The 12396-nt window shown below is 46.1% G+C and overlaps 1 protein-coding gene across 1 annotated transcript; it reads right to left on the reverse strand.

Moving 5' to 3' along the window:
* Positions 1-534: 534 nt before the first annotated feature.
* Positions 535-5654, reverse strand: LOC123096506 (uncharacterized). Its single transcript, XM_044518247.1, has 6 exons — positions 5433-5654; positions 4596-4784; positions 4352-4477; positions 3970-4161; positions 1741-1908; positions 535-1289 (listed from the first exon to the last, which is right to left on the reverse strand). Exons 1-6 carry the CDS (start codon positions 5496-5498, stop codon positions 903-905), a joined length of 1128 nt encoding a protein of 375 aa, XP_044374182.1. The 5' UTR covers positions 5499-5654; the 3' UTR covers positions 535-902.
* Between the last annotated feature and the right edge of the window lie 6742 nt (positions 5655-12396).

Consider the following 12396-nt stretch of genomic DNA (forward strand, 5'->3'; position numbering starts at 1 on the left):
AAGAGAAATCTCTCCTATTTAAAAAGAATCTGACATTACGTCATTCAGTTTGTCATTCCTTCAATCTTAGATATGTTCTCATCTCCCTCTTCCCGTTTTGATTTTTTCCTTTCTTCTATGATTTTTTATACAGTTTTTTTTAAACCGCCTCAATTGCCCTACCTCTTATTGACTTACAAATGAAATTATGGTTTCTTTGATACGACAATAAATTCTTACCAAATAAATTGTTATTTATACAATCATATTAATATTGTCAGGTAAACCACTAGCTAACATACTAGTAGAATATTTTATACCCTGTTACAAGGCAGAGTCAATCATCTACTCCCTCCGTTCCTAAACATAAGTCTTTGTAGAGATTCCACTATGAACTACATACGGATGTATATAGATGCATTTTAAGTATGAATTCATTCATTTTGCTCCGTATGTAGTTCATCTAGTGGAATCTCTACAAAGACTTACATTTCGGAACGGAGGGAGTAGTAAAATAAAGGCACCGGAGGTAACTCTACAGAGGGCCCAAGCACATGACAAAGACACGAACCTTGATCCATTATCTCCATGTATCAGTCTCAGTATACACCCACTCTTCATCAGAGTAATTTCCCTATTCACACCAATCCATTTCACCAACCCTACAAGCATGAAAACCAAACTGTACTGTAGTACTGTACACACTTTGCCTATACATGAACAGCTGAGCACTAGCCAACTTCACCAACACAAGAATAAAATGTCAGCCCGTATACTCTTTATCTTACACAAAAGCAGAAACCTGCTAATAATTATTACAACTGCAAACAGATGTGGACAAGAGAATGGACAAAATTTTATGCACACTACTCACAACCAAGCCCAATGCAAGCCCCAACAAGCAGAGTAGAAGCCGGCACACATCAATCTTTGTCAGGCACCAACTCATTTGGCTTCAAGGCGTTCCTCGGCGAATTAGCAGCATTATCTACAGAAATGATGGATACTGGGGATGATGACTCGCCTTGGCTGAGGATCGGAGAATCCGGTCTCGAGGGGACAGGAGATACTTCTTCCTGAGCTAAATAGGCTTCAACCACCGGAAACATGTTTTCAGTGTATGCGCGATTGGTATCTTCTTCTAGCTTGCTGTCTTTCATATTGCCATCAGCAAAGGAGACGACATTGTGGGCGGCGAACTGGTGAAAATCTACTATTTCACGCAGGAAGCGATTTTCACGGGCATACATGGAGTTCTCCTGTGCCAGCCTTGATTTCTCGGCGAGTAATGTCTCCAGTTGCATGCGGATCTGTGTCAAGAAGATCTATTTCAGAATAACTTTGAGAGGGCTAGCTATACTCATCAATAGAAGTTCCAATCACTCATTGGTTATCTTTTAAACTAAAACTATAGCCAACTTTCATCTGAACCACAACAAAATGTACTATGAGTTCACACAATTGCTGAAAGAAAGAAATAGTAACAAAAAGCATATTATTACTACTGATTACTGAGCAATGAATGCTACAAAACTACTCCCTCCGTCCCATAATACAAGAGCGTTTTTGACACTAGCTAGTGTAGTGTCAAAAACACTCTTATATTATGGGACGGGGGGAGTATATAGCAGTTCCACCCATCTTTGCTGTTTACACGTGCAGTGGGTGGATAAAATTAAGAACTGTGCAGTGGATGAGGATTATTAACTTTGGTGCAAACAATATAACTCCAAACTTTTACTAGGCTAAGAAAAAAATTACCAGGTCATCATCCTCTTCAATTTTGACCCCTTTCTGCTTAGTTTCACGCAACATTTTGTTCTCTTCTTCTAGCTGAGTGCAGCGCTGCTTCGCAAAGGCTAGGTCCGCTTTAACGGTTTTTAGTTCACGAAGTACAAGTTTTGCTTTAGCAGCCATCGCATTAGCAACCTGAAACAGTTTGTAAGGGGTAAGAGGAAGCACCATTGGACGGACATAAATAGCAAATAACCATGTTCATTTATATCAAGTACTGCTGTCTAAATGGATGGTGAAAAGTACACAGGGCTTATTTCGAACCATATTGATGGCCAAAACAAAGAACAGAGTAAAACGAAATTTAAACAAATATCTTTCAAAATAAATAAAAAACTAATATCTTTCAGCATAGATCATACTCCCTCCGTTCCAAAATAGATGACCTAACTTTGTACTAAAGTTAGTACAAAGTTGAGTCATCTATTTTGGAACGGAGGGAGTAGATGTCTATATGTTTCATCTATGCTACAGACTTGCCCCAATTTTAAGGCGTCCAACCGCGTCGCCTCCTCTCGCGACCCCCGCGTCGCCTCCCCCGGCGGCGGCGGGGGAACCCTAGCCGCGCCGCCGTGGCCCCCTCCCCACATCGTCCCACCTCCTCGCCGCCGCCCGAGGCAGCCGCCGGGCAAGCCCGGGGCGCCAAGGATGGCGGCGGCGGGGTCTCGCCTGCCCTGCCTCTGCGTGGGGAGTCCCGGATCTGGAGCGGCGGCTCCTTTGGCGAGGCACGGCAGGCTCCGGCAAGCAGCCGTGCAGGCGGTGGATCTGGCGTCCTGGCCGTGAGGGTGGCGGGATCCCGGTGGTCGTTGGCGGCTGGCGGCGGCTTCTGCGGCGGTCGGTGCGCGCGATCTGGCACCTCCCCTCCTCCCTTGTTCGGCGTGCGGGCCAGCCTGGTCGGGCCGCGCTTCCCTTGGTCACCGGTTCTGTACAGGAGGCGCTGCTGGTGGCGGGGATCTAGTTCGGGTGAAATCCCTGGCCGGCCATGGCCAGCCGCGCCGACGGTGACGCCTAGGGCGCCGTTCCCCTCCTTGGAGGCGTCGGTATGGACTGATCTCCTCACTTCCCCTTCCCCTAGGTCTCCTGGGCGAAAGCCCTAACTTTGTTGGGCGGCGGCGCTCACAGCGCCGTTCCCTGCTTGAACACGCCGCTTTGGGAACCTTGGGGTTGGGTGGCGCTTGTGGGTGGTGGGCGACGGCGGTGGTGCGGACCTATCCTAGCATGGATCTACGTCCGTTGCTTGGAGATGGACTCGCGTAGGTGGAGGTCGTCGTTTGGCGTCGTGGTGGCGTCCATGGCGGAAGACCTGCCAAGGCTCGCGTAGGTGGAGGTCGTCGTTTGGCGGCATGGTGGCGGCGATGGCGGAGGACCTGCCAAGGTTGACACCTCAATCTGCTCTGAAGATGGACCAGTGGAAGATGACGGCGACGACACATGTGAGTGCGTCGGACCGGTTTGTGCCCCGGACCCGGTAGATGGCTCGGTCGGGGACTCCGGCTTTTGATGTTAGGCTTAGGTGAGAGGTCTGGGTATGTGGCTCGGCTTGCACCCCTTCATCATATGGATAGGAGTAGCGGCAGATGTTGCCAAGATGGCGGATTCAGGCATATTGTTGTTCTACTTTGTAAGGTCCTCGAGAATAATCAATAAAATGGCCGCATGCATCTCCCAGATGCAGAGGCCGAGGGTCATCCTCCTTTTCAAAAAAAAATCTATGCTACAGAACTTAATGTTGCAATGCTGCCTTTGGCTTAAACTAAATGAACTAGAAAATCTAATCCTAGAAGTTGAGGGCCACTTTGGATTGTAATAATTTCATAGGGTTTTTGAATGATTCCAATCCTGTAGAACTTTCCTACAGAGGCCCTTTGGATCATAAGGACGACGGCATCGAATTCATATGGATTGCTTTCGTACACCACCAATTCCATAGGAATTTCAACATCCACTTCAACCACTTTTCCCTACTCATTTGAATAGTACTGGGCATTTTTTCTGCATTTCCTTATGTTTTGAAGTTTATAGTTCCTGTATGTTTCATATTCCTAGGTTTTTCATTCCTAAGATCCAAAGAGGCCCTGAACTGGGAATATAAACATGTGTAAGCAAGCTTTTGTCAAGTAAAAGGATTAGTAGCTTTCCCATAAAGGGCTTGGTAAAGCATATTCCTAATTGATCTATAATCGTATGGCACCTTACGTCGCGAGAAGCTTTTAACTGGGTCTCCTGGGCTGCCTCAGCTTTATTCAGTGTGAAACTCGGAGGGGGGAATGCATCTGCAGCAGGATTCTGCATATGCAAACTGGAACTGTCAGGCTTTCTTCTAATTTGTATCTTCTTTGTTTCCTCGATGATGTTTGATGTCTTATTATCAACAATAATGAGACCTTCCTGTAAAACATAGAGATGAAAACAAGTCAGTGCACAAACCAAACAGGATGCTGAACTTCCAAAAGAGATACTGTAAAGTACCCAGCGACAACACAGAAAAGGGTCCGAAATGAAGCTACAATTACGAGTTGTCAGTTGTGTCGGTAATATCGTAAAATAAATAAAGCTGCATGATGCTAAAGAACTTTACCTCCAAGGCGTTTCTGATTCTTCCACCAAACTGGTTGACAGAAGCGGCAAGTGCCTCTGACCTCTTCCGCGGTTCGCTCCTTTCTGTCCCTCCATAGCTGTCGAATGGCCAACGAGATTGAGGGGCCTGAAATAAGAAAATGGAACGAAGAATGTAAATCACCTAAAGGCTAAGAAACCAGCCATGGACAATAAGTTTACTGATTGGATTTCATCGTGTTTCACCAATATATTTGCTGTCTCACCTGAGCTCCATCCGATAAGTTGGGCTTGCGAGTGGCACTTTGAACTTTCCCATGGTCATCGAACTTGTGAGCAGCAGCATCCTCATCGAGAATCCCCTTGGCCTTTCTTGCCAATGCTCCCCACAATCCAACCTTAGGCTCACGCATGCTATCCATCGACGTGTAGTTGTACGACGAAGCAGCCAAACTCTGCTCATTCACCGCAGACCAAATCAACACAGCAACCCATATAAGTAGAACAACATTTTTGAGTACATGAAGAATATCTGTCAATCCTAATAAGCAAGGAAAAAAACAGCGTGCTATGACAAAATAGCACATCCCTTAAAATTCGCTATAGCGGACGATTTTACACTGATTTTATTTAGCGAGACATTGCTCAAAACGCTATAGCGTGCCATTTATATCAGTGATCCTAAGTGATACAGACATGCTAAATTTCACCTCGAACTGAACAATAGAAACGCACATCAGAGGAACACTACAGCTTGCTAATTATCTCGGTGATGGGTTTGGAATCAGACAGTGATTATCCAGTAGCTGGCATATTCAGGACCAAATTGACCTGTTAGTTCAAGCTGCCCCCCAATAGGTAAGCAAGAGGGATAACCTGCATCAATCCGTGACTATCGCACATCGTCCCAACAAATTTTGTGTCGGACGAACGGAGGGCACATCTGTAGGAGCGAACTGGACGCGATGTGATCCCGGTATAATATTCGACCGACGGATCGAGACAGGCGCAAGCGCAAGCGCAAGCAAAATTGGCAGTAATAACCAGAGGGATTGGATGGTACAGAAGACGGGTGGGGGAGGAGAGGGAGGGAGGGTGCTTGCCTGGGGTTGGGGAGTCCGGCGGTCGTCGGAGGCGACGGGCCCCTGCTGCTTCCGGCGGTAGGCCATGATGAGCTGAGCTGGGTGGGTGGAGGTGGGAGGGACGCGGAGAGGAAGAAGCGAACAGCTGCTATAGCTTTTTGGTGATCCCTTGCTTGCTTTGATTAGAGAGAGACACCAAGCTGGACCAACCTGTCAAAATTCAACAGATGGGCCCACATGTGCTCTCTCGCACAAACGCCCTTTGTCACCTTTGCTGAGAAGAACACGACAGCTTCACGACAACTTCCTACTGGTGCGCGAAGTAGCAAGGAAGATTCACGCGAGAAGAACACCAGGTGTTTTAACATTTCCCGTGCATTTGATTCTCTCTCCTGGCCTTTCCTCTTCGAGGTGATGAAAGCAAAAGGATTTGGTCAAAAGTGGTTGGACTGGATGGCGGCGCTACTACTAACAGCCAGTACCAGGGTGGTGGTCAACGGGGCACCAGGGAGGAAGATCATTTCTCCTTTGCTTTTTGTGATAGCCATGGAGGCCCTTTCTGCCCTGGTGCAGAAGGCCACGGAGATGGGAGTTCTTACCTCTTTTGCCGGAATCTCGACAACACAAAGACTGTCCGTTTATGCTGACGACGTCGCCATGTTTACCAGACCCGCAGAGACCGACCTGGCAGCTGTCACCGAGATTCTAAAAGCATTTGGCAAAGCCTCGGGTCTCAAGGTGAACTACCGCAAATCCACGGTTGTGCTCATACGAGGAAGTGAGGAGGATAGGGCCAGGGTTGCCGGAATGCTGCAATGCGACATCTCAGAGTTCCCTTGCCGATACCTGGGACTGCAACTGGCGATAAAGAGTCTGACTAGAGCAGAATGGCAACCGATGCTGGACAAAGTACGACACTTCATGAGGCCTGGCCGGCTTATTCTGGTGCAGTCGGTAGTGGCGGCACGCCCCGTTCACCATCTTATGGTCACTGAGGCGCCGGAGTGGGTGCTTGAGGATATGAACAAATGGATGAGATCATTCTTCTGGGCGGGCAAAGACAAGTGTAACGGCGGACAATGCCTAGTGGCTTGGGATAAAATCTGTCAGCCAAAAGCCGGCGGTGGTTTAGGTATTAAAAACCTGAAGTGGCAAGCGATGGCGCTTCGAGTCCGGTGGGAATGACTAAAGAGGACTGATGCTCATAGACCATGGCAGGGGCTACCAATGACACCGGATGAGGAAGCGAGAGAGGTGTTTGATGCGTTGGTCAGTATAAAAGTGGGTTCGGGCGACAAGGTACTTTTCTGGAAGGACAAGTGGATCCATGGAGTAGCGGCGGCAGAGATTGCACCACTGATCGTAGCCACTGTCCCGACGAGAACGGCGAACAGACGTACGGTGCACCAGGCACTTGAGGATGGCTCTTGGGTGCATGATTTCAAGCATAACACCTCATTCACAGCCCTGATGCAGTACATGCACCTTTGCCAGGCTCTTGGTACGGTGGACAGAGACCCGTCACTGCCTGATAGTTTCACCTGGCCGAGATCACCGACAGGCACATACACGGCTAAATCAGTATATGACTACCTTTGCTCGAAGCTAGCTCGTTTGCCCACGGCTAAGTGCACCTGGAGAAGCTGGGCACCACTCAAATGCAAGCTGTTCGTGTGGCTCGCCCTACAGTATAGAATCTGGACATCCGACAGGAGGGCATGACATGGTTTACAGGATCAGCCGTCGGCGTGTTACACGTGCTTGCAGGCTGAAGACAATGTGGATCACATTTTGGCAAACTGCACGTACGCACAGGAGGTGTGGTATAAGGTGTTTAACCTCATTGCAATCCAGGTGCAGGAACCGGGGGAGTCGGGTGTGTTCAAAGATTGGTGGCTGACAGCGCGGAAGAGATTCAGAGGGCAGGACCGCAGAGGATTTGACACGCTGGTGACGGCGGTGGCCTGGGCCCTCTGGAAACAAAGGAATGCTAGGGTCTTCAACAGGGTCAGCGAGCAGACAACTGCGAGTGAGCTTCCATTCCAGATTCTCGACGAGATCGCCGAGTGGAAACAAGCTGGTGTAGGAGTAGGAGGCTTACAACGTTTCGTGAGGAGTTAGCCTAGGATAACCGGGTGTTGGAATGGGGTGAGTTGTACCCCGACCTCTGTGTTCGCACATCGGTCGACACTCTTGTAATTATTCCTCTTTTTTCTATAAACCTTTGCTGAGAAGTGTTTTTTGTTTTTTGTTTTTGCAATTCGGAGAGTTTTATCCAAACAAAGGCATTCTTCGGATAATCAACCAGAAGGTTGGTCACTGGGACCCTAGAAGTTTCATCAAGCCAAATTTGGGTCACATTCAAAATGCAAGCACGCTTTGAACAGAGATAAGCCCAAATGTTTGCTCACGTGTTTACACGTTGAATATCAAGAAAAGAGAAATCTCTAACTAACTCTCCAATTTCAACTAAGATAGGAGCCACAACTGAGCGAGAATTGTGGCGAGTGTTTTAGAGTGTAACCATCTTCAGACAATCAACCTCCATGCTTAAATCCTTGCAGCTTGGCAAACCCGACACCGTCCGAGAATAGGCTTCAGCAATCAGCGGGTCAAATATGCCCATGTATGGCTTGCACCCAACACCAAGAAGAGCAGAGGATAAACGTACAACCCCTTCATCGTCACCACAATTGTGCGTAAAATTCAGCGCCCATAAGTGGTGATATTGATGACGTCGTGCCCCAAAGGTTGCTAGCCCTAACCAGGCAAAACAAGAGGGGGCTTCCTAGGTAATTCCAGAAGCGCAATCGCCTACTTGGTCCGCCGCATGGGGTTTGCAGGATCAGCCCTTCTCCTTCATGTTTCGACCGATTGTGTGAATGTCAGATAGTCCACATGATGGTGATGATATTCACGCAGCCCGGCAAAAAAAACTAGAGTCACATAAATTGTACCTCACCCATGAATGAGGGTGGAATCGAGGAAGACGAATACCAAACCACGCATGAGCTTCTTCCCAGAAGCGCTGAGCATGTGAGCAATGAATCAAAGCATGCTTTAGATCTTCTCCAGGTAGACAAATTTTGCATCAGTCGATCTTAGCAATATGACGTCTATTGAGAGTCTGCTCGTCTGGTAGAATTCCATGAAGAACTCTCCGTTAGAAGATTTGCACTTTTGGGACGACATTCATTTTCGAGAGGGCAATCCACATCTCTTGATTATTCCCTGAGGTCTCGGTAACCATTCCTTCTTCAAGAGCAACACCCTCTTTTTGAATCACAAGGGCACGGTACTCCAACTTTACAATGTAGATGCCTGACCATTCAAACACCTAGGCTCACCACCGCCTAGCCTGATAGGAATATTGAGGATGGCCTCGGCATTAGGTGCAATGAAAGTATCACAAACACCGTCACATCCAATTACCTGGGTCAATTAGATTCGAGACCTTATCAACAGTGGAGTTCGCCGATTTGAGCAGCGGTGTCATAGAGATAGTTTTGGGAATCCACTTGTTCGTCCACACCGAGACTAAACTCCCATCACCAATTCTCTTAACTAGATGACCCATTGTGTCCTTGGCGCAAAGACCAATTGCAGCCAAGAAGCCAAGCAACTTATGAACAATATATTTTATGGATGGTCTGCAAAGGGGGAAAAACAAATGGAACCGAGAATATAGGTGAACTATTTGAAGGATGTTTTTCATGAATTATCCGCAAGTGATTATGCTTGTATTGCGTTTGTACTTGCCTTGTATTTACTAATGATAGACAACGATGATCGATGTCGTGTCTTTCTTTGGCAATATATAAGTCCTTTGCTTCAGCAAGTGAATCGAGGCTAAGAACTTTTTTCTCGCTCCAGTCAGGTTGATAGAAAGACCGTACCACCCATGGCAAATGTCTTGAACCATCGGAACCGGTCACTCCCACCTGGAACCATATGAGCAGAATAAAACCACGCGAATCGACCAGACGATTGACGGGGCAGGGAAGAGCGTGATCAACGAGCACATGCAAACAACTAACCAGGCCACAGTGTCGAAAAGCCGGATAGACATGGCAAAACATGCCAACCGGCTAGGCCGCAATGGCCAAAGGCCGGGCAGGCAACCCAAAACACGCCATCCGGCCAGACGGCGGGACAGACATCCCAAAACACGTCATCCATCCAAGAAAGCAACGACCTCATGCCAACCCGACAACGTTGCAGAAGAGTTGTCGGCGTAACCTAGCACCTCAACAGCCAAATTAGCGACAGAGTCAGCCACCCGTGAGTCATGGGGGGAGAGAGCCCCCCTCCTTCTTCTTCATCCTTGCCCCCCCCCCCCCCTAGGTGGGAGAAGGTTTCCCCCTCTGATCCGTGGTGTTCATGGCCCCTAGAGGGAGAGCGCACCCTTCAAAATTGGATCATTTCTTTGGCGGTATTGTCTTATTTTTATTTATTTATCTATTTCTGCTTTGTAAAATTGATTTCTTGAAATGCCCCAAAACACTAGAAAACACGAATTAACACTTGGCACTAGATTAATATGTCCAATAAAAATGATATAAAGTTGTGCCAGAAGTATGTATAAATGATGTGAATATAGCATGAACATAACAAAATTTATACATACATCAGAGACGTATCAGTTGTCGGCTCGGTTGATGCTCGAGAGAGGGGGTCGTCCGACTTTATGTTAGGGCGGCACCCCCGGATGAGTTGGTGCGATGGTTGCCTTGTGCAGTGTGGGTTGTGGATGGCTGGGTCGTGGGGTGTTGTAGCTCGGGCTGGCGATGGTATGTCGGGGTTGCAACCTTGGAAGGTGGTGTCTGCGTAGACTGTGTTGGGTGCGGTAGAGCGGTTGGATGTAAAGGTGACGGACTCGAGAGTTTCACATTGTTGAGTGTGTTTCCCTCGTGTCATGTGGGCAAGGAGGAGTCCTACAGTGTTGATCCTCGGTGTTTCGGGCATAACATTTCACATGTGGTTTTGTGGAGAGCAGGCTTCTCATCTCTGTGAGAGTGTACTAGGTCTGCCCCTCCCATCTAGTCGTCGCTTCTTCTCTTCGAAAGTGGTGAGAATCTAGCTAGTTTGGTGGAGCCCCCCCCCCCCCCCACACACACATTGGTTTGTGCATGCGCAGCTGGCGTGTTCTTGTTGTGTTCATTGCGTCATTGACTTGACCGATCCTTGAGTGGGCCCGACCTTGTTTGTATCGGTTTATGCCTGGTTTTGCTAATAAACCGGGCAACAATCTTCTTCTTAATTAATGAAAAAGGCAAATCTTTTTCTTCAGTTTCATATAGAAAATCAACTCATTCAATGAGACCGATGATTATAGAGCCAAATTAAGCTAAAATGTTGTTTCTTTTGCATTGCCAAAATATACAACATAACAAGACTTAATACATTGTTATATTGTGTCTCGTGTGCGTGTTTAGCCGCCCTCATGTTCAAATTTTGGCTACCCCTATGTTGATCAAACACTTACTTTAGGACATGATACACAAGCTACCAATAGTAGTTAGTACTCCCCTTGTCCCATAATATAATGCACATTGGTTTTCATGAAAGTTAAACTCACAAATTTTGACTAAGTTTATATTTTCTTTATCTATTTCAACAATACAAAATAATATTATATGAAAAATATATTTCATGATAATCTAATGATATTGATCTGATATTCCAGATGCTGATATTTTTTCTATAAACTTGATCAAAATTCACTAAGTTTGACTTTAAAAATATCTAACACACAGTATGTTATGAGATGGAAGGAATAGTATTGTTTTGCCTAATAATTACAACACACTAGTATTAACTATCACACATGCATAAATTTTCAACTTTATAGTGCATTACACCTAAATTTAAGGTTTGCTAAAAAAACTAAATTTTAGCGTAACAAAAATAATATATTTTTTGCATTTGCCAAAAAATATACGATATATCGAGAACATCTGTTCAAATGTGGCCAAAATGGTTCTCAAGCCAAAAGATAATGTTGATTGATCCAACTTTCAGAACAAATTAAAAGAGCATCACATCGCCAAAACACGCCATGGATGGAATGATAAACCAATTAAAATTCCAGCCGAAAGTATGTCGCATAGACCTCCCAAACTGTCCCAGGCTAGTCACATGATTGAAGAGTTAGCTTACTGCTAGGTCGGCAGATTGAACATAAACAGCAAAAAGGCTCTTGATTCACACAAAATTGATAGCAGCTGGGATGGTTATATATAAACCTGGGAATGGTTATTCAAAAACCGGGTGAAACAGTTCGGTTCTTACTTTGGGTTTGATTGGTTCAGGTTTTATTGGGCTGAGTCTTTTTTAGTTTGGTTTTGGTTTGGGTATGTGGAGAAACTAGTTTGGGTATGGGTTTAAATAGTTTGGTTATTAGCGGCTTAAACTATGGGTTCAAACCGGTTTTTGGGCATTGGTTATGTGCAATAACCAACGACGCACCAACAACGAGTAGCTTTGATCCGCGTGCACGCTGCGTTGCACTGTGTAATTCTGTATTGTGGGGAAACACCACATGCAAATTAGACGTCTCTGCTTGTGCTTTGGCTAAGGAATTGGGTATAATACACTTGTTAGTGAGCTTTTCAGTCGTGGGCATCGTCTTTGCCTCTTGCTGTGTGCTGACTGTACCTCAAGGATAACTTTGTTCCCAAATTGTTGTAGATGCACTTATGCCTGTTCTATCTCATTTGCTTCTTAATATGTCAATTTGTGTAATCAGATGTACATTGAATCAAACCCATAGTTATGTATTGGGTTTAAACCCACGGTTATGTATTGGGTTTAAATTGGTTTGGGTGGAAAAAATAGTGGGTTTAGTTTGGTTGGGCTGAAAATGATATTAAACGGTTATGGTTCAAGTATGGTTTAGAGAATACATATACGGGTATGGTTCAAGTATGAAACCATTCTCAGATTTAGTTATATATACAGTGACTACTTCAGCTATCTCTTAGGC

The sequence above is a fragment of the Triticum aestivum genome, chromosome 4D (assembly GCF_018294505.1).
Source record: "Triticum aestivum cultivar Chinese Spring chromosome 4D, IWGSC CS RefSeq v2.1, whole genome shotgun sequence".
Taxonomy (NCBI): domain Eukaryota; kingdom Viridiplantae; phylum Streptophyta; class Magnoliopsida; order Poales; family Poaceae; genus Triticum; species Triticum aestivum.

Bases quoted from the DNA above. Each gene is read 5' to 3' on its own strand.
- LOC123096506 (XM_044518247.1), bottom strand. From the start codon at position 5,498: ATGGCCTACCGCCGGAAGCAGCAGGGGCCCGTCGCCTCCGACGACCGC. The intron at 4,785-5,432 runs GCAAGCACCCTC...GTGAATGAGCAG, and splicing joins GCCGGACTCCCCAACCCCAG to AGTTTGGCTGCTTCGTCGTA. The intron at 1,909-3,969 runs GTAAGGTGCCAT...AAACTGTTTCAG, and splicing joins AGTTAAAAGCTTCTCGCGAC to GTTGCTAATGCGATGGCTGC.